This window comes from Taudactylus pleione, unplaced genomic scaffold (assembly GCF_031769625.1).
Source record: "Taudactylus pleione unplaced genomic scaffold, aTauple2 ptg000327l, whole genome shotgun sequence".
Taxonomy (NCBI): domain Eukaryota; kingdom Metazoa; phylum Chordata; class Amphibia; order Anura; family Myobatrachidae; genus Taudactylus; species Taudactylus pleione.
Genome location: NW_028284728.1, coordinates 1,358,517 through 1,380,175, shown reverse-complemented (window position 1 = coordinate 1,380,175; position 21,659 = coordinate 1,358,517). Strand labels below are relative to the sequence as shown.

Here is a 21,659-nt window from a genome sequence, read left to right as displayed (position 1 = left end):
TAAGAAACTACTTAACCCTGCCGAGATTGCAAACGCCTTTGCTGAGTATTACACGGGACTATATAATCTCCATACTGACAGTACTATAACTCAACCGTCTGGCGCTTCTATTTCTGCTTTTCTACAAGACATTACTTTTCCTCAGTTAGGAGAGGATGCTTTGGCAGCTTTAAACGCCCCTTGGACCGAACAGTGGCAGGTGGGGAGTTTGACTGGGGCGGTACACCTGTCAAACCATAACGTAGGTGTCCTAAGGCGAGCTCAGGGAGGACAGAAACCTCCCGTGGAGCAGGGGACTTCCTCATTGCCTATGGGGAAGTCCCCTGGTCCAGACGGGTTTACCAATTCATTCTATAAACATTTTGCGATTTCGATCTCCCCCATACTTCTTTATTTAATTTTGTTTCCGGTCAGAGCAGCTTTCCAACAGAGATGTTGGAAGCTCAAATTATCACCTTACCTAAACCAGGTAAACCTCCTCTCTCCTGTCCGAATTTTCGCCCAATAGCCCTACTCAATTCAGACATCAAAATTTATGCCAAGATGGTAGCTAATCGGTTGGCCCCTTTTATTCCCCTTTTGATTCATACGGACCAGGTGGGCTTTGTCAGCGGCAGACAAGCATCAGATAACACTCGCAGGGTCTTTGATTTAGGAGAGCTGATGTTGAGGCAAAGTAAGGAGTTCATTCTTCTTTCCCTAGATGCCGAGAAGGAGTTTGATCGCCTTCATTGGCTGTTCCTCTACGAATCATTAAGTCATTTTGGTTTTCAGGGTGCTATTTTGAAGTCTATCAAGGCACTCTACAGTAATCCCACAGCTAGAGTTTTCAGTAATGGCTTTCTTTCATCCCCATTTAACATTAGGAACGGTACAAGACAGGTGTGTCCTTTATCCCCACTTATGTACGTTTTAGCCATTGAACCATTAGCCTCAGCAATTAGAAATTCCCCATTATTTTCTGGAGTGACAGTTGGTTCAACTTCACATAAATTATGTTTGTTCGCAGACTATATTCTAAATTGTAACCAACCCTGTTGCTTCATTACCAACCCTTCATGGAATACTAGACAAATTTAGTGCAGCTTCCCTATACAAACTTAACACTACCAAGACAGAGGCCCTACCTTTTAACATATCTGATCTTGTTTTGTCACGTCTACAAGCCCAATACAGGTATAATTGAAAAGCGGATTATCGTCTCTATCTTGGTATTAACATACCGAACAGACTAGATGACTTCGCTAAGATAAATTTTGATCCAACGATAAAACATATAGCCGAACTGTTACATAATTGGGTGGGTTTTGAGGTTTCCTGGCTGGGTCGTCTTGCGGCATTTAAAATGATGATTTTGCCAAAGTTGTATTTATTTTGCACCATTCCCTTTTCGGTTCTGAAACATTTTCTAATTAAGGCTCGTAAATTAATTGTGTCTTATATATGGAAAGGTAAAACACCACGGCTAGCTTACCAGCGTTTGACTAAACCTAAAATCCAGAGGGAGGTTACAAATTCCAGACCTAGAGTTACATCAGCCAGTGTGTCTAGTTTCACAAATTAGTGACTGGTTTCTTCCCCCTAACACTAAACCTTGGGTCGACTTAGAAAGGTCATTATTGAAAGAGTATCCCTTAGTGGATTTAATTTGGACACCCACACAAATGCGCCCTTTATCGAATAATACCCCTAGAGCGATAATCGACTCTCTTAAAAGGTGGGACGACATGATACTTCAATCTAAATGTATCAAACTACCGGCTAAAACCCGTTTTCTCAAATTCATTCCCAATTTCAGTTGCCTCCTGGAGAGCTTTTCTCCCATCTTCGAATTCAGCACTGGGTGGTTAATATAATAAAAGTATGTGGTTCCTTGGAATTACCTTCGGCTGATATCTTGGCTAAATTAAAAGAGGTAATTCTAAAGGTACTATTGGTTTTTGGTACTCCATGTGTCTCGAGGCTTGCCCGCCAGTTAAATCTAAGTCCCAAGAGCAATGGGAGTCTGATCTTCAGGAGGCCTATACGCTCCAGCAATGGGAATCTATTTTCACTACTGCCCACAAATTGTCCAAATGTTATAATTATTTAGAATTACAGTATAAAAAACTCCATAGGCTATATTTCACTCCAGCCAAATTACACGTAATATAGCCAACGCAATCAAAATACTGTTGGAGATGCAATATGAGTGTTGGAGACAACTTTCATATTTTTTGGAGTTGCTCTCATATCCAGGCTTTCTGGAAAGATTTATTTGATTTGATTTCCAAGGTATTGAAAGTGAATATCCAGCCATCCCCCTCTTTGGCGCTACTACACGTTTACCCTTTAGGTATGCCCAAAACTGACTTATTTAGTGGGTCATGTTCTTTTAGCAGCCAAGACAGCAATAGCACAAGGGAGAGGGAGAGGGAGAGGGAGAGGAAGAGGAAGAGGAAGAGGAGGTTCAGCTCCCACTACATTAACTATTTAGTGCTCCTCAGCCGCACTTTTAAGCCCAGTTTGTTTCCCCGAGATAGGAGGAAGGAGGAATGTTTATGCCATTTAAGATCCCGTTCCTCTATAGCTGCATACTCTAGGGAACTTGCTTATTTCCGGAAACCAAACCCCAGAGGTAGAGGGGGAGAAGTCTAACTTTTAATTTCTTTCAATGTAGAATCAGAGCATTAAAAAAAATGGTGGGCATTCAGTGTAATCCAATGGATTACAAATTTTACAAATCTAATTTCCTCAATGAAATGACCCTGCACCATTCTATTACGAAAATTAGAGTGCGCAGCACCTTGCAATCAAAACTGGTGACCTTGAGGCTAGTCACCTATTTAAGGAAACAGTAACTGGAAAGGAAAAGTTTGATTCAATCCATTATCCAAACCATGCTGTAGCAACAGTAGCAAACAGGCCAACCAGAATAACTGTTGGAAACCTTATATTCTTGCACAAGGTAATATAGGTCTTCAAAGCTTTGAGAACTCTTCACCAGCGAGTTTTCGGGTACGACCACTGCCTTATCATGAATCATGGCTTCAACTACCTCACTGGTAAAGCCCTGATGGGAAAATGGGAAACCAGTCTCTGAGAGAACAAATCTCAATCCTGAATCGTTCTGGCCTGTGCCTCCAACAATAACAAATAGCTTTTCTCTATATATTTTGGAGATCATGCGGCAGTCATGCTGGTAACAGATAGATAAGGTACCAGGGGACCATCATAGTGTATACAAGAGACACTGGTGTGTCCCTGATCATACTGATCCGTGCCTTGTTGAGCAACTGCTAACATGCAAAAAGTAACTATATTTTCCTCTTAAACCATATATGATCAGTTCAGCTGACTACTCTCTGTACTGGAAGCATTTACTGCCTGCACTAAATCACATAATCTACAGTATCTTGCAGAGTCCTCCACAAGAGATGTTGAAACCTCAAGGTTTGAGTCCTTGGCTAACTTGTGCTCTTCATAGGAGTACTCAGAATCAGGTCCTCTCCAGGACAGAACCAAGGCTGAACTGATACTTTTGGAACCTAGGAGTCAACGTACTACACCTTCGCTCACTTCTCTACAGGAGGGGAGAGTTTTGTGAGAGATATCGCAATCACACTGGGACAGGCTGTCTGCTATGAGCAAGCATGCCCAGGTGCGGGGGATGGGTGAATAGGCAAAGCCCGACTTCCCCCTCTGGTGTGGACCCCAGGGACATGGCCCTCACCACTGGCAGTGGCATCCCGTTAGCCGGCGCCCTGGTGGTCTAGTGTATAGAATGGGGAAACCCAGGACCAACACTAGCAGGACCAAAGCTACCAGCACCGCTCTTGGCGCTTTCGGGCTCCGGGAGCGATGATGTGCTGACATTCCCGGAAACATGCGGCAGAAGTTACCGATCCAGTCGCAGGTGCTGCTGGGGTTGTTGGAGTGGCAGTGACGGCGTCCTATAGGATGCCCTGCACTGTCCGCACTGTGTGTAAAATAAAAAATACAAGAAAAGAATCAACAGAGGACCACTAAAAAGTAGCCCCACAAAATGGTGCCTTTGCTCCTTGCTCTGCACCAAACTTAAAACTGACTGGCCTGAGGCTGGGGTATAGTGGGGAGGGAACCATGTTGCTGCTGGGAAGAAAATTAGTAACTGTTTGGTGTCCAGAGCCTCCCTCTCCAGGCTATACCCAAAGTGATCCCTGTGCCCCCTACCTAGAGGAGGAAGAACAAATGACAGGAGCTGATCGGTTGGTACTTTATATGTGGATTATATTATGGATTTGGCATACGCTGATTCTGCCAGACCAATGGTGAAAACCACAGGAGTTTGCAACATTCAACTTCCAATGCAGTGCATAAAGTGTCCAGACCTTACTATCCCCTGGGTATCTTCAAATGCATTTCACACATGAATAAAATAGTTACTGTAGAAAAATATGAGATATGGTAAGAACTTACCCTTGTTATCTCTATTTCTACGAAGTCCATAGGGTTCCACAGGATACCTTGGGGTATAGGTGTGACGTTAGTCGCAGGGCACCAAAGAGTTAAGCTTTCAGCCTCCCAGGATGCACTAGGTCCCCCTCCTATACCCCGCCCCCGAGCCAAGGCACCTCAGTTAGTTACCAAGCCATAGGCCGGAGGAGGAGAAGGAAGAGAGAGAACAAAGATCTGGACACATACAAGAATCACATTCTCACCAGAGGGAGACGGAAAACCGGTGACCAGAGCAAAGCCCATCTGCAGCACAGGTGCGACAGGGCGGGAGTCCTGTGGAACCCTATGGACTTCGTAGAAATAGAGATAACAAGGGTAAGTTCTTACCATATCTCATATTTTCTACTTCAGGGTCCATAGGGTATCCACAGGATACCTTGGGGATGTCCCAAAGCAGTATCCTTTAAGGGTGGGGACGCTCCTGTGCAGAAAGGAGAATCCGCCGCCCGAAGGAAGCATCCTGAGAGGCGAAGGTGTCAAACCTGTAATACCTCACAAAGGTATGGACAGAGGACCACGTAGCAGCCTTGCAGATCTGGACTGCAGAGGCACCACGTCGAGCTGCCCACGAAGGACCCACAGACCTAGTGGAATGAGCCTTCAGAGAAGGAGGAACCGGTAGGCCTTCATGAAGATAAGCTTCAGAAATAGCCATACGGATCCAGGCTGCCAAAGTTTGCTTTGAAGCAGGCCAACCCTTTTTACGGAAGCCATAGAGGACAAACAAAGCGTCCGACTTCCTAAACGAAGAAGTGCGGTCAACATAAGTCCTTAAGGCCCGCACAACATCCAAAGAGGCCTCACCCACGGAAAGACCCGGTGAGTTAAAGGCCGGAACAACGATTTCCTCGTTAACATGAAACTGGGAAACAACTTTGGGAAGAAACTCGGGCCGAGTGCGGAGTACTGCCCTGTTCCCATGAAAAACCAAGAAAGGGGGTCTACAAGAAAGAGCCCCTAACTCAGAAACACGTCTGGCCGAAGCAATAGCCAGAAGGAAAACAGTCTTAGCTGTTAGCCATTTAAGATCCACTGATCCCAGTGGTTCAAACGGCGGTCCTTGGAGAGCCCTCAGGACCACAGCCAAATCCCAAGGCGCCACAGGTGGAACAAAGGGCGGCTGAATGCAGACAACACCTTGCATAAAAGTGCGCACATCCGGGATTGTAGCAATCCTACGGTGAAACCAGACAGACAGGGCCGAAACCTGTACCTTCAAAGAAGCAAGGCGAAGCCCATGATCTAGTCGCGCTTGCAGGAAGGCGAGAATCCGAGACAGACGAAACTCCCGCGGTGCATAACCTCTCGGTCGACACCACTGGAAGAACGTATGCCACACGCGATGGTATATCCTCGCGGAAGACTGTTTCCGAGCTCGCAACATGGTACGCACCACAGAGCTGGAAAACCCCCGGGACCTCAGCATGGCCGTCTCAACAGCCACGCCGTCAAAGACAGCAGAGTCAGGTCAGGGTGACGACAAGGACCCTGAGACAGGAGGTCCGGTCGTAGCGGCAACCGCAGAGGACTGTCCACGGACAGACCCTGAAGGTCTGAGAACCAGTGCCGTCTGGGCCACGCGGGAGCTATCAACAGGAGCGTCCCTCCTTCCTGTTTGAATTTCCGGATTACCCGTGGAAGAAGGTAGACCGGAGGGAACAGGTATGCGAACCGGAACGTCCACCGGACGGACAGAGCATCCACCAGAGACGCCCCTTCATCTCTTGTGCGAGACCCGTACACCGGCAACTTGTTGTTGTGCCGGGACGCCATGAGGTCGATCTCTGGAAGACCCCATCTGTCCACCAGTAGTTGAAAAACGTCTGGGTGCAGGGACCATTCCCCCGGATGAACGTCCTGGCGACTTAGAAAGTCCGCCTCCCAATTGAGCACTCCCGGGATGAAGACCGCTGATATGGCCGGAAGATTGCGCTCCGCCCAAACCAGGATCCGAGACACCTCTACGAGAGCCGCCCGGCTTCGGGTTCCTCCTTGCCTGTTTATGTAGGCCACGGTGGTAGCGTTGTCCGACTGGACCTGTAACGGGTGACCCTGGAGAAACCGATGTGCCTGCTGTAGAGCATTGAAGACCGCACGGAGTTCCAAGATATTGATAGGAAGCTCCGCTTCTGTCGGCGTCCACCTGCCCTGGAACAGATGTGGACCCGAAACTGCTCCCCAGCCCCGAAGACTGGCGTCCGTTGTCAACAGGACCCAATTTGGAACCCAGAACGGACGTCCCTCGCTGAGGTGGGTCGTTTGTAACCACCAAGCAAGGGACAGGCGAACCTCCGGGGTGAACACAATCGTCTGGGACTTCAGAGACTGAGGCAGCCCGTTCCACTTTGACAGGATCAGGTTCTGCAGAGGTCTGGAGTGAAACTGGGCATATTCCACCATGTCGAACACCGACACCATGGAGCCCAGTAACCTCATCGCCGAGTGTAGAGACACCCGGCGGCTGTGCAGACAACTGCGCACCCTTGACTGTAAAGCAGAGATCTTTTCCTCCGTCACGAAGATCTTTTGCTGTCCCGAGTCCAATAAGGCTCCAAGATGCAGAATCCTCCGAGACGGGATTAAAGTGGACTTCTGCCAGTTGATTAGCCAGCCGTGCCGTTGCAGCAGGGCAATGGTCAGATCCAAGTGGCGTAACAGGAGCTCTGGAGATCCCGCCACCAATAACAGGTCGTCCAAGTACGGCAACATGCGGACTCCCTGCAGCCGCAGAGAAGCAGCCATGACCGCCATCACCTTGGTGAAAACACGTGGTGCTGTCGCCAGGCCAAAAGGTAACGCCCGAAACTGGAAGTGGTCGCTGCGGATTGCAAACCTGAGGAACTGATGATGGCGCAAAAGAAAAGGGACATGCAGGTAAGCGTCCTGTATGTCCAATGACACTATGTAGTCCCCAGGTTCCAGCGCCAGAATGATGGACCGTAGGGTCTCCATCCGAAACTTCGGTACCCGCAAAGACTTGTTGAGTGCTTTGAGGTTGAGAATCGGACGATACGACCCATTGGGTTTCTGTACCAAAAAAAGATTTGAATAGAAACCCTGGCCCCTCTGGGAGAATGGAACAGGCACTATAACTCCAGCCTGGAGCATAGTGTGCAATACCTTCCGCAGCTCCGTAGCCTTGCTCCGGTCTGATGGTAGACCCGTGGTGAAGAATCGAGCCGGGGGTCTGTGCCGGAAGGAGAGGGCGTACCCGTGGGAGACAACCTCCAGAACCCAAGTGTCTGTCGTAGTGACCGACCAACACTGGGCGAACTGCAGCAGGCGGCCTCCCACCCTGGGATCCCCCAAAGGGAGGCCCGGACCGTCAGGCCGCAGGCTTGTCATCTGGCTTGGGGGCCGGACGTCTGGTACTCCATGCCTGCTTCCGGTGCTTGACCGATTTCCTAGGGCCAGCCTGACGAGGAAACGACTGTGGTTTGGGCCTGCCCTGGGCCCTAGATGACCGAAAGGACGATGATCCAGAACCAGAAGGAGCAGCGGCCGACGTGAGACAAGCAGATTTGGCTGCCGCCAGAGTGGCCACAATCTTATCCAGATCCGGACCGAAGAGAACTTCTCTGGTAAACGGCAACGCTTCCAGACCCTTCTTGGAATCTGCGTCCGCCTTCTAGGATCGCAGCCACAAGGTGCGACGAGCAGCTACCGCTGCTGAAGAAATTCTAGACACCAAAGTACTAATGTCTAGAGCCGCCTCGTTGATGTAGGTGGCCGAATCACGGAGATTGCCAATCAACTCCGCCTGTTCGGCCGGACAGTCGGAATCAAAAGAAGCCTCTAATGAATCCGCCCAGCGCTCCATCGCTCTGGCAACCCAGCAAATGGCCATAGCCGTCCGTGCTGCCCCCCCCCGCAAGGATTTCCACCTTGCGGTCCGTAGCATCCTTAAGGGAGGACATGGATGGCATCGGCAATGTGGCACTACGGACAAGACGGGTCACGTGAGAATCCACCTGTGGAGGGGATTCCCACTTAGCAAAATAATTATCCGCGAACGGATAAGCCACCGCCAGGTGTCGCTGCGGCTGGTATCTTTTGCCAGGCTGTTTACACGCCTCCTCTAAATGGTCCACCAACTGACCCGAAAGAGGAAAGACTGTGGCATCGCCCTTCACGTCTTTGAAAAAGGCATACTTAGACTTAGCCGCTGGGGGAACTTCGTCCTCAATCACCAAGGCTGTGCGGACCGCCCGAATAAGTCCAGGAATATATACTTTGGACTTAGCATCAGCGTCCTTAGTATGGAGAGGTTCCTGATCGTAAGGATCCAGAATCTCCCCATCATCAGACGTCCCTTCGTCATCCTCATAAGGAGCGGACAGAGACGCCACCGGCCTTTTATGAGGCCGCATCACAGACTCCCCTTGCAACACATCCGACAATTGCTGTACAGAACTCGTCAGGGAGTTAACCCACGCTGGCTCCTGAGAAACCGGGAGCGGGGAAATAGGGAGACTGTGGGGTACCACCAATTGTCGTGGGAAACCCTGCATGGGTGACGACACCACAGACTGCTGGGCCAAACCCATCGGAGTAAACGCGGGCTGCGGAGCTAACTGGCCCACTAAAGCTGTTAGCGCCTGAGCGAAACAAGCCCAGGACGGCTCCTGTACCAGTGCTGTAAACGTAAGAGGCCGCGCCATGGACAAACACTGCCGGCAAAGGCCCTCCGCGCTACCCTCCCCCTCCGCTAACGGTACTTTACACGTGGTACACTGTAGCCGGAGGGGAAAATCACTTTCAGACATGATGGCACCACGTATGTGACCCCTCTCACCAATTATATATTAAATAGGCGAGAGACCACCCTGCAGCACCGCACCGCAAGGGCTTAGCAGAAAGAACAGGGACAGTAATAAAGCTGACAGTCTTGAGAAGAAAAGTTACAGGCAGCAGCGCTAGCACAGTCACATACAATGCAAAGAAAATCAATTCCTGCACTAACAGCGCTGATCACTCAACTACACAGACACAGGGCCTGGTAGGACACAGCGCTGCATACACAGACCTGACCACAGCGGAGGAGAGGTATGCGGGGGGACCCAGACCACGATGCTTCCAATGCAGGCTTCCAGCAGCGTTCACCATGCTTCTGAAAAGATAGCCGCCGAGGAGCAGAGAGAAGGCTGGCCTGGGGGAGAAGTGCTGACACAGGACCAGTCAGCACAGTGCAGAGAGGGCTGTGTGCAGCGGGGGAGGCGCCGGCTGCGAGACAGGGAAGGCGCGCTCCCCTGGCATGCATTTAACCCCTGGGACGCCGCAGCGCTACCGCTCTGCTGCTGTCCGCTGTCCCAGGGGGTAGTGGAAGCGCAGGTTGGTCGCCTGGCTCCACGCTGCAGCCAGTCCCCAGGGAGCCCCCTGCCTGGGGACTTTGGACCATGTGATCAGCGGGGACCCACCGCGGGACCCCGCTGCTTACCTCTGTCCCCCTTGAATCCGGCCATGGTCCGGAACATCTGGGGTCACCGCTAGCTGTGACCCCAGATGCCCACCAGCATCCCCGGATCAGTACCGGCGTTCTGGTACCGGCGGGGTGTAGGGAAGACAGCATGGACGTCAGGACTGACTGTCCATGCTGTTCATCCAGATGTGCAGCCACAGCTGCATGAAGAAAAAGCTTCAGGGGCTCTTCTAGCCCCCACTCCAACAGGTGCACCCGACTCCGGCCGGGCACCAAACTAAACTGAGGTGCCTTGGCTCGGGGGCGGGGTATAGGAGGGGGACCTAGTGCATCCTGGGAGGCTGAAAGCTTAACTCTTTGGTGCCCTGCGACTGACGTCACACCTATACCCCAAGGTATCCTGTGGATACCCTATGGACCCTGAAGTAGAAAAAAAACACACCAATCATAGCCATGTAGGTACTCCAATTCTCAGACATGGCAGCTAGGAAGGAGAGAAGGACAGATATAGGATACACAATAGAGAAAAGAAAAGCAAACTGGTACAGAGTGCAGGGCTGACAGTTCTAGGCTGCCCCAACCTGATGACTGTCTCACAAGGAACCACCGAGCGATGCACTCCCAAGACTCTAGCTCTGGAACTACATCCCTTAAGACTTTCCATGATGCTGCTCCTCTGGTGAGTGTCCTGTTGCCAGTGCAGGATCCCTGGCAGCAAAGCTTATCCCTTCAAGATTGCTCCATATAGGAAGTAAGAGAAGTCACTGGGGATAGCACTTTCTCAGCACAAGTACAGGCTGTCCAGGGAGCACAGGAAAAAGTACTATATCATGTGGTCCATATGCAGGTTGAAAATATAGAGGCATGGAGATTAAACAGTTTACAAATATTACTGTGACAAAGTCCTAATGGAGGCTCTCTCTCCATGTGCAGTGTCCCTCTTTTGGATAAATAAGACATGAGATATGAGCTAGGGAGAGTGGAAAAGGCCTATTAATGGAGGCATGCCTTGTTTTACCCATATTCAAAGTAGGCATTTAAACTTTACTCTTACTTCTATTTCCTGCTCCTCCTGGATGTCCTGCATTTCCCATTACTGACCATTCCATGCTCCTGCCTACTACCTTGGCAAGGAGAGGAAAGAGATCGCACTTAAGGGATTTGTACTTCCTTAATGACTGATGTAATGGGAATCAATGTGAGTTACATTTAGGAAGGAAAAAATACATTTCAACATAAAGTGCAGAGGTAAACTGTGGCAGTAAGGTAGCGTAAAGCTGCAGGTGTTAAGTATTGGGTAACCAATAGTTACTTATGCTGTGATAGCAGGTTTTGCAATTGAGTACGTGTAAGTTTCAAACCCAGAGGTTGAGGCCCGGCATGGAGGTCCATACTGGAGTACTTTGGTGTCCAGATCATCAGGTTTCCCAATGTAAAACTCCTGCAGAACTTTTCCTAATCATTATGCATGCTTGGTTCTACTGAGCTGCAGTAAAGTGAGGCCCTAACCATGTGAGACGGGCAGACAAGATGGCACACACAATACTTCTCCTCCAACAGTTTCCACATTCCCACATATCAGACTTTGAAAAATGGCAATAAACATCATAACAAATACATCACATATTGAAGGTATATACAGGCCAGCCCTGTGTAACAACACTTACCTTTTCATATGCTTCACAATGGCCAAAGCTAAAAAACAACAGATGTCCATGAGAGTCCGTGGCTGCAATGTGTTGCCCATCAGCAGACAGTTTACTGTCCAATATGGCACCGTGGCCTTGTCCGTGAATCTTGGGGGGGGTAAAAGGAAGTCAGAATACAAAATTACTTTTGAACAAATTACTGGCTAAAGAAAAACTTCACACAATGGATATACCCAATATGCTCCAGCTATCTTACATGAGACGGGAGAATGAACACTATAAACTAATTTATAGCTAGAAGGTGACAACCCAGAGAGGGGCTAGGTTTCCCTGTGTGGGGATACAGCCAAGATTCCCTGTGTGGGGATACAGCCAAGATTCCCTGTGTGGGGATACAGCCAAGATTCCCTGTGTGGGGATACAGCCAAGATTCCCTGTGTGGGGATACAGCCAAGATCATTAGTTGGATTGGCCCTCTCTGGTTTATCCCCTTCCCCTATGTATAGGAGATTTATTATTGAACTATATATAAAAATCAGATGGGCTCTTAGAAAGTAAATTGTGCTGAGGGTAAAAAGCTAGTCACGATCTTTGTTATTAAACAATGTTAGAGGGGTAAAATACCTAATCACTAATAGTTAATTCACATTGGTACAGCTCTGATTGGTTTTATGCTGTTTTTGGTTTTGAAATTGTACAAATTACATTTAATGGGGTATCACAAGACTCAAGTTGTATTATTCTTTAAAACACAATTTATAATCATCAAGTCTATGCTGGAACTGTAATTTTTATTCTTATAATTTTAAACTTATACCCCTTTCAGACATACTGAGATTCCCGGGATTTTGGCCTGCTTCGGCCAAAATTCCCGGGTCTCATGTCTGTGTGAAAGGTACCTACCATGCTCTAGTGTGAATGGTGCAACCCGGGGATTTTACTCCCGAGCTGCACCAGGCAGTTTCTGATTGGCCCTGGCTCCAACTGAGCCACTGGGCAGGCTGCACCAGCGGCGGTAACAGCGCCCGCACCCCTTCCAATACTCAGGGTAGGCAGCACTGAGAGCAGCAGCCCCCCTGTACCTGTAATTACCGGCGGTACAGCGCCCGCACCTACCCCTCGTTCCCATACTCACAGCCGGCAGCACTGAGATCAGCGGCTCCCCTGTCCTCAGCCCCAGCGGGGGAACTTTCCGGCTGTCACCAGGCAGAAGTGGCGGAAGAGATTACAGCCTCCCCGTATTCTCACTGCTGCAAGGAGCTGCGTTGGGAAACTACAGGTACAGGGAGACTGCTCTGCTCTTTCACACATGCTGCATACGGGAGAGGGGCAGGGGGCGGGGGGGGGGGGGGGGTATTGGGAGAAAGGGAGTAGGAGCAGATATTTTCAGTGACCTGTCCCTCTGTCACTTTTCCCACCTGTCCCTCTGTCACTTTCCCCACCTGTCCCTCTGCACCTTACCAACCACTTTAATAAAACTGTGTAAAACTCTGAAAAACCCTGCCCTTGTCTGAATGGTGCTACCCGGGAATTTCCCGGGTAGAGACTGTAGTGTGAAAGGGGGGTCTAGACCAAATACCCGGGTTTTTTCACAGGAGAAATTCCTGGGTCTGAGCAGGAAATTTCCTGGGTTGTATGTCTGAAAGGGGTATTACTAAGAGTTATTTGGATATTGATAAAGATCCAGTTGCATTATTGTTTCATAAAACTGGTAAAAATGTTATGTATAATTCCACTATAACCAGACTTATCTATTCAGCAGCAAGGTCCTTTATTGGTTTAAAAAAAAAAGCCAAAATCAATTTAAGTCCTCACTGGGACTTTTGTCAAGTTATCTTTTATCTTAACAAAAGTGAAGACAAACATTTATTCTCTCTATGGCTTTTTACTTTTTTTAAACCAATAAAGGACCTTGCTGCTGAATTGAAAAGTCTAGTAAGTACAATTTATATTTGAAATATGTTTTGGAGTTTGGATACTGTGCTTTAATTGCTACCCCAGCAGTAATTCTCTGATAACGTGAGTGTGGACTGACTGGAGATCGATAGATAGATGTATGGACATTTGAAAAATTAGTTGTCAACTTGTATATTGTATAAAGTGAAGACAATTGGAAACCAGTGTATCAGAATTTATAGTTTAAGTGTGTATGTTGAAGTTTTGTAACTCTTAAGCAGGGATGGTTGAATTCAACCACACAAATAAAAACCTTATAAGATACATTAGATATAATATTATAAAACTTGAAGAAAATAAAAATAAACTATATATACTTATGCATAAAGGAAGAACAGTACTATTTTAAAACATTTCTAATACAGGATAATTGATAAATTAGTAACTAATTCGGGTTACTAATACTCCCTATAAAACTTTTCCAATGAAGATCAGGGACAAGCTCCTGACGAAAGGACGCAGAGTACAGAAAAGCGTTGAGCAACAGTAGATATTTCCAGACCTGTGGGTGGTCTAACACGCTGGACAAGTGCCGGCCTTTGATCATACTATTACCGATCATTTAAAAGGACATTCTATGGGCTTAGAGTGTTTCCACTAGTTATCACAGTGGACCATGATAGTGGACTTGCTAAACTAAACTGCCATCCACTAAGAATCCGGGCAATACAATCTCTGCTGGAAAGAAGGGACAGCGCGTGTCTTTAACTGCACTCCAATCTCTGCAGACAAGACGCGGTTATCAGCTGCCACACACAGCACCATATAGAGCAATCACACAGTCCTTGGAGAGCAAGAGACGCCGCTGCTAGTAATTACTGCATATAAAGAGCCTTTACACAGCCCTGGAGTGCTGACATTGCAGGGACATGCCGGTAACCTTTGAAACAGTGCTTCACGAGCCCGGAATGCCCGGGCACAGTTTAATATCACTATATTAGGACCACACCAACAGACTAATAACTCAATATGTCGCTGGCAAAATTAATAATTCTATTGAGCGGCTTATTCCTGTGATCCTGTTACACCAAGGTACTGTGCATATTACGGAATATAAAGCGGTGGAATATCTTCTCATTGCGGATTTTGTGTGTTCCAACAGATCGGGAACACATTTGATGATTATAACTGCAATTATATTATTGGTCTGCATTTCTACGTATTACCCATCTAATTTTTTATATGATTATTCTATTGATATGAATGTATTTTAGAATTGTTTATATATGGAATATATTATATGGATGTGTTTTTAATAAACTAGCTCGAGTATGAACATTTGAGACAATCCTTTTTCTCCAACTGGGGAGATGCATGTGCAGTCTTATTTGGTTTTTTATTTGTACAATACAGAAGCGTGTTATACCCCTTTCAGACATACGACGTGGGAAATTTCCTGCTCAGACCCAGGAATTTCCACTGTGTAAAATCCCGGGTATTTGGTGGAGACCCCCCTTTCACACTACATAGTCTACCCGGGAAATGCCCGGGTAGACCCCTTTCAGACACAAGCCGGGTATTTCTGTTTTATACAAAATGGATGTATTCCCCACCTCTCACTTCCTTCTGACACGTCAGCGCCACAGCCTAATCCGGACATGTCCCCCAAGATGTGCTAGGGGAGAGCGGGGGACTAGCCAGGCTGGAGCCAGTACTGCCATTCTCTAATGGGTCCCCGGGCTGCAGTGACAGGGGAGGCCCACTTTTGGAGCCAGGTTGATGGCGCTGTGCTAGAGCAGAGCTTGGTGACCCCGTGAAACCCCCGTCCCAGTGACCAGGAGCCGCCTCTTCAAGCATCCTGCCCCTGTACCACTCTAGTAGTTTCGCACAAACGGTAAATGAACACCTTTACCATAACAAAAAAAGCAAACAAAGTATGACCATTGAGAAGCAACCAAGTTTTCTATCTTGACTGCACAGATAAGGCTAAGTGGATGATTCATGTCAAATCTAAAATACCCTGCAGCAGATCCATTAAACCTTCTGTGCAGGTTTAAAGATACAAATAATAAAAACTGAATATAATCTGCGCTGGATGTCTATAGAGATGTCATAAATATAATACAACTATAATATATTAAAGAGTCATATTTATGGGGTCACAAATTATCCAAAAACAACGAGATATGGTAAGACCTTACCTTTGTTATCTCTGTTTCTACGAAGTCCATAGGGGGTCCACAGGGTTGACCTTGGGGTATAGCTGGATCTGGATCCACGGGCACCACAATTAAAGCTTTTGCTGCTCCCAGGATGCACTTGGGTCCATCCTCCTCTATACCCCGCCCCCGAGCCACAGGCACCTCAGTTGGTAAGCAGCCAAGGCCGGAGGAGGAGACTAAACAGAGAAGGAAGACTGGAACACACAAGAAACCATACTCACAGAAATGGGAGACGGAAAAACCGGTGACCAGCCACACAGCCCATATGAAGCCAGGTACGTCAGTGCGGGTGCCCTGTGGACCCTATGGACTTCGTAGAAACAAATAACAAAAGGTAAGTTCTTACCATATCTCTTGTTTTCTACTTCAGGGTCCATAGGGGGTCCACAGGGTTGACCTTGGGGATGTCCCAAAGCAGTTCAACTAAGGGCGGGGACGCTCCTGTGCAGAAAGGAGAACCAGGCACCCGAAGGATGCATCCTGAGAGGCAAAGGTGTCAAACGCATAGAACTAGAACCTCAAAAATGTCTGACTGGAAGACCAGGTGGCCGCCTTACATAGCTGAACAGCAGAGGCGCCACGTCTAGCAGCCAAAGAGGGACACACAGAAAGAGTGGAATGAGCCATAACAGAGGCTGGCACAGGTAAACCCTCCTGTGCATAAGCCTCACAAATAACAGAACAAACACAACGGGCTAACGTTTGTTGGCAGGCCAACCCCTCCTGTGAAAACCAGAGGGCAAAAAGAATCAGAAGCAGTCAGATCTACATAAATTCTTAGAGCACGGACTACATTCAAGGAAGCCTCAGCAGCTGAAAGATCAGGTGACTGAAAAGCTGGCACAACAAGTTCCTGATTGATGTGGAACATCGAAACCACTTTAGCCAAAAACTCAGGACGAGTGCGAAGCACCACACTGTCCGTCCTGGTGAAAAATCAGAAAATGGGGACGACAGGAAAGCGCCCCCAATTCTGACACCCTCCTGGCAGAAGCAATTGCCAGGAGAAAAACCAGTCTTAAACGTTAACCACTTGAGTTCCACCGACTCAAGAGGCTCAAAAGGAGGCCCCTGCAGGACCCGAAGAACCACCGCCAAGTCCCAAGGAGCCACAGGAGGCACGAAGGGAGGCTGGATTCGGAGAACACCTTGAAAAAAAAAAAGTGTGAACATCTGGCACCACACAGACAGCGCGGACACATGAACCTTCAGGGAGACAAGACGCAAACCTAGGTCCAAGCCTGATTGCAGAAATTCCAAAATCCTAGAAACTCTGAACACCTGAGGATCATAGTTTCTGGACTCACACCACTGAAAGTAAGTGCGCCACACCCTGTGGTAAATCCGTGCAGAAGCAGGCTTGCATGCCCTGAGCATGGTACTAAAAACCGAACCAGAGAAGCCCCGAGACCTTAAGACGGCTGTCTCAAGAGCCACGCCGTCAAAGACAGCCGACCTAGATCCGGGTAAAGGCAGGGCCCTTGAGACAAAAGGTCCTGACGCTGAGGAAGGAGGTATGGAGCGTCAATGGAAAGACTCCTCAGATCGGAGTACCACGGACGTCTGGGCCACGCTGGAGCCACTAGCACGAGCGTGCCGCTGTCCTGCTTGAATTTCCGCAGGACCCGAGGTAGCAGGGATATCGGAGGAAACAGATAGGCTAGTTGAAACGTCCATTTCACCGACAGCGCATCTACCAGACTTGCGCCTGCATCTCTTGTCCTTGACCCGTACACGGGCAACTTGTGATTGTGACGGGAGGCCATCAAGTCCAGCTCCGGCAGCCCCCGTCTGTCCACGAGTAGCTGAAACACCTCTGGGTGAAGAGACCATTCCCCGGGATGCACTTTGTAACGGCTGAGGAAGTCCGCCTCCCAATTGAGGACTGCTGGGATGAAGAACGCCGAGATTGCTGGAAGGTGGCACTCCGCCCAAGCAAGGATGCGAGACACCTCTGACATCGCAGCCCGACTTAGAGTTCCTCCCTGGTGGTTGATGTACGCCACCGTGGTGGCATTGTCGGATTGAATTTGAACCGCCCTTCCTTGAAGAGCAGTGCCGGATGACTGCAGGGCCCTGTACACAGCCCGCAGTTCCAGGATGTTGATGGGGAGAAGTGCTTCTTCCGCAGTCCAACGTCCCTGAAGTGACAACGAGCCCGGCACTGCCCCCCAACCCCGGAGACTGGCATCTGTTGAGCAGGACCCAGTCCGGGATCCAAAAGGGGTGCCCCTCGACCAGGTGAGCTGTCTGAAGCCACCAAGCCAAAGACTGCCGAACCTCCGGGGACAACACCAGCATCTGAGAGTGGATTCGGTGAGGTGACTCGTTCCATTCTGATAGAATCAGCCCCTGCAGGGGCCGGGAATGGAACTGGGCAAATTCCACCATTTGTCGAATGCCGACACCATGGACCCCAAAACTCTCATTACCGAATGGACCGACAGGCGACAACTGCTCAGGCAACTGTGTATCCGCAGATGTAGGGAGGAAACCTTTTCCGGAGTCAGGAAGATCCTTTGCTGATGAGAATCTAGCAGGGCTCCCAAATTAACCATCCGCTGTGATGGAATCAGGGAGGACTTTCTCCAATTTATCAACCACCCGTACGCTTGCAGACAAGCGATCGTCAGGTGGAGATGTTGAAGCAGTACCTCAGGAGAGCTCGCCAGCAAAAGGAGGGTCGTCTAGATACGGCAGCAGCCGTACATTCTGGCTCCGAAGATGTGCGGCCATGATTGCCATCACTTTTGTAAATACCCTTGGTGCCGTGGACAGGCCAAAGGGTAGTGCCCGAAACAGATAGTGATGCTGTAGGATAGCGAACCTCAGATACCACTGGTGCGAAGGTGCTATAGGAAAATGGAGGTAGGCGTCCTGGATATCCAGGGAGACCATGTAATCCCCAGGTTCCATCGCCAGAATGATGGAACATAATGTTTCCATCCTGAATTTGGGAACTCTGAGGAATTTGTTCAGAGACTTCAAATTGAGGATAGGGCGATGAGAACCATTGTGTTTCTGCACCAGAAAGAGTAGAGTAGTACCCTGTCCCTCGTTGTGATTGAGGAACGGGAAACAATGACCCCTGCTTTCAGCAAGGACTCTATAGCTTCCTGAATCTGCAAAGCTTTGGTTTTGTCCTGAGAAGGACTCGTGCAGAAAAACTGGTGGGGCGGCCTGTGCCGAAAAGACAGGGCGTACCCCTGGGAGACCACTTCTCGAACCCAGGCATCCGTGGTGGTATTGTGCCAGCACTTGGCAAATTGAAGAAGTCGGCTTCCCACTCTGGGGTCCCCCAGAGGGAGGTCCGTCCCATCAGGCAGAAGGTTTATCTTCCTGCTTGGAAGAAGGGCGCCTGGCACTCCAGGCCTGCTTCTTGGGCTTAGAGGTGGTCTTGGTCGCCAACTGCCTCGTGAAGGACTGACCTTTGGCCTTACCCTGAACCCGAAAGGACCGAAAAAGCGGAGCTCCTCACCTTAGCAGGTGCTGAAGCCGAAGGGAGGAAGGCTGACTTGGATTCAGCCAGAGCATCCACTATTTTGTCCAAGTCTGGACCAAATAGCAACTCCCCATTAAAAGGTAAGGCCTCCAGGCCCTTTAGAGTCTGCGTCAGCTCTCCAGGACTGCAGCCACAAGGACCGACGAGCAGACAGCTGCAGCTGAAACTCTAGAGGTCAGCAGGCTGGCATCCAACGATACTTCCCCAATATAGGAAGCCGCATCTCTCATCTGTACTATTAACGCTCTCTGGATATCTGGAGCATCGTCTGGAAAAGTATCCTCTAAAGCGTTGGCCCAGCTCTCAACGGCTTTAGCCATCCAAGAGATCGCCACTGCCCCAGAGAGAGAGTAGATAGACTTTAAACAAGTCTCCACTTTCCTGTCCGTGGGATCCTTCAGAGAAGAGATAGACGGCAAGGGCAATGTAGCGCTTTTAATTAGGCGGGTGACATGGGAATCCGCCGCCGGTGGGGTTTCCCATTTCCTGCAATGAGCCTCAGGAAAAGGATAATTGGATGCCAACAGTTTCTGTGGTTGGAATCTCTTACTGGGTGACTGCCAGGCCCCTGCCATATGATCAGTCAATTGGTCAGACAGGGGAAAAAACATTCGAAGTTACCTTTGCCTTTTTAAAATTTGGATACTTCGACCTAGGAGCCGGTGGATCCTCCTCTATGTGAAGGAGGGCCCGCACCGCCCTAACCAATGCCGGCACCTTAATGGAGGACTTAGTCTCCACTTCCTGGGCCATGGTATCCGAGTTAGTGTCCTCATGTACTTCTCAGTCATCTGAAGACACGTCCGTGTGTCAACTGCGCAGGCAGTGAAGCCGTAACGGGGCGCTTGGACGCCTTTGAGGGCATGTCACTTTGCAACATCGACTGAAAAGCCGAAGACGAGGCCGCCAGACTCTGAACAGAGCTGGAGAGTACATCCACCCAGGGTGGAGGAACCGCCTGATAAGGCACCATGGACTGCTGCGCCACTGAGGGAGACTGTACGTACACAGGTAACCCTGAATAAGGACCCACAGTCTGAGACCCGGGGGGAGACTGCAATAAATGCAGAACACCCGGGGAATGGGGAATGGTAGGCTGGGGCAACGCCCTAGTAGGGACTGCAGTCGGGACCGCCAAACTGTTCGCGATTGACTCCAGCACCTGCGAAAACATCGCCCAAGGAGGATCCTGCGACATAGGGGGTTTAGAGGGGCCAGGCACCAGCTGGCACCGCCCGCACAGACCATCCTGTGATAAATCCTCCCTATCAACCCCTGCCGAACAGCGTTGGCAGGAAACCAATACAGGAGCCACGGAGAGCTCATTCTCCTCATCAGACATGACACAATAAATTTGTAATAAATATGTATCACCGAGAAGAGGTGAGGCGTATAACACCTGCGCACTCCCAAGTATGCAACACAAACAGCCCACAAAATGGTACTGAGTAGCACACCACTGTATGTGACTGACCTCACAAATACTTTGATTTATATAAGTGAGGTACACAGGAAAACACCCCTCCCTCACACACCTGCCGGTCCGTAGGAGAAGGAAGGGAAAGGTATAAGCTGACAGTAAGTAGAAATAAGTCACAGACAGGGTGCACTAGCAAAAGTCACATACAATGCAGAGTAGATATACTCACTGCACCTTTCACTACAATCAACCGCCCAGATTCAGTGTCTGGGAGGGCTATAACGCTGTGTACACTGTCCTTTAGCAGGGAGGAGATACACAGGGGGACTGGACCGCTTGAACCGCCTGGGAGATCTGCGTCACTATACCAAAAGAAGACGGCCGCCGGAAACCTCAGAGGAGGAGTGGCCGCAAGATAAGAGCAACACAGCGACGCCAGCACAGGAGCAAAAACGCGCTGAGCTGAGGGGATGCTAGCCAGGGAAGGCTGCCTCCCCTGGCTAGCAATTAACCCCAGGGTTGCCGGTTCATGCTGCCAGACTGGTGGTCTAGCGGTCACGCGGGGTATGCCTCCTCAGAGGAGGAGCCCGCGGCCGCTGCTAGCGCCTCCGGTCTGTCCCCAGAGATCGGAGGCTTCCGACTGCATTTAGTACTCGCGGGCGGCTTACCTGATCCCCGGCGCTTCCAGCAGCAGTCGAAGGGAGTCCCCAGAGCCCGGTTAGTACAGACTCTGGGGTCCCGCCGCGATCCCCAGATCTATACTGGTGTCGCGGCGCCAGCGGGGTGTAGGAGCGGCAGCATAGACGTCCTAATGGACAGTCTGATGCTGCCGCTCTGAAGTGTGTAAAAACAAGAAAAAAACTTTTCTTCTTTAAAGAGAAGCTTAGGGGCTGCTCCTGCAGCCCCACTGCGACAGGGTGACCCGACTCCGGCCGGGCACCAACTAAAACTCAGGTGCCTGTGGGTCGGGGGCGGGGTATAGAGGAGGATGGACACAAGTGCATCCTGGGAGCAGCAAAGCTTTAACTGCGTGGTGCCCGTGGATCCAGATCCAGCTATACCCCAAGGTCAACCC

At 49.5% G+C, this 21,659-nt stretch overlaps 1 protein-coding gene across 1 annotated transcript in view; it reads right to left on the bottom strand.

The window, feature by feature from the left end:
- BRWD1 (bromodomain and WD repeat domain containing 1) overlaps window positions 1-21,659 on the bottom strand; it is a 200,857-nt gene that overhangs the window by 67,328 nt on the left and 111,870 nt on the right. The window contains exon 16 of the mRNA XM_088443141.1: window positions 11,563-11,691. Within this exon, the coding sequence (XP_088299267.1) occupies window positions 11,563-11,691 (129 nt within the window). The remainder of the gene's footprint in view (window positions 1-11,562; window positions 11,692-21,659) is intronic.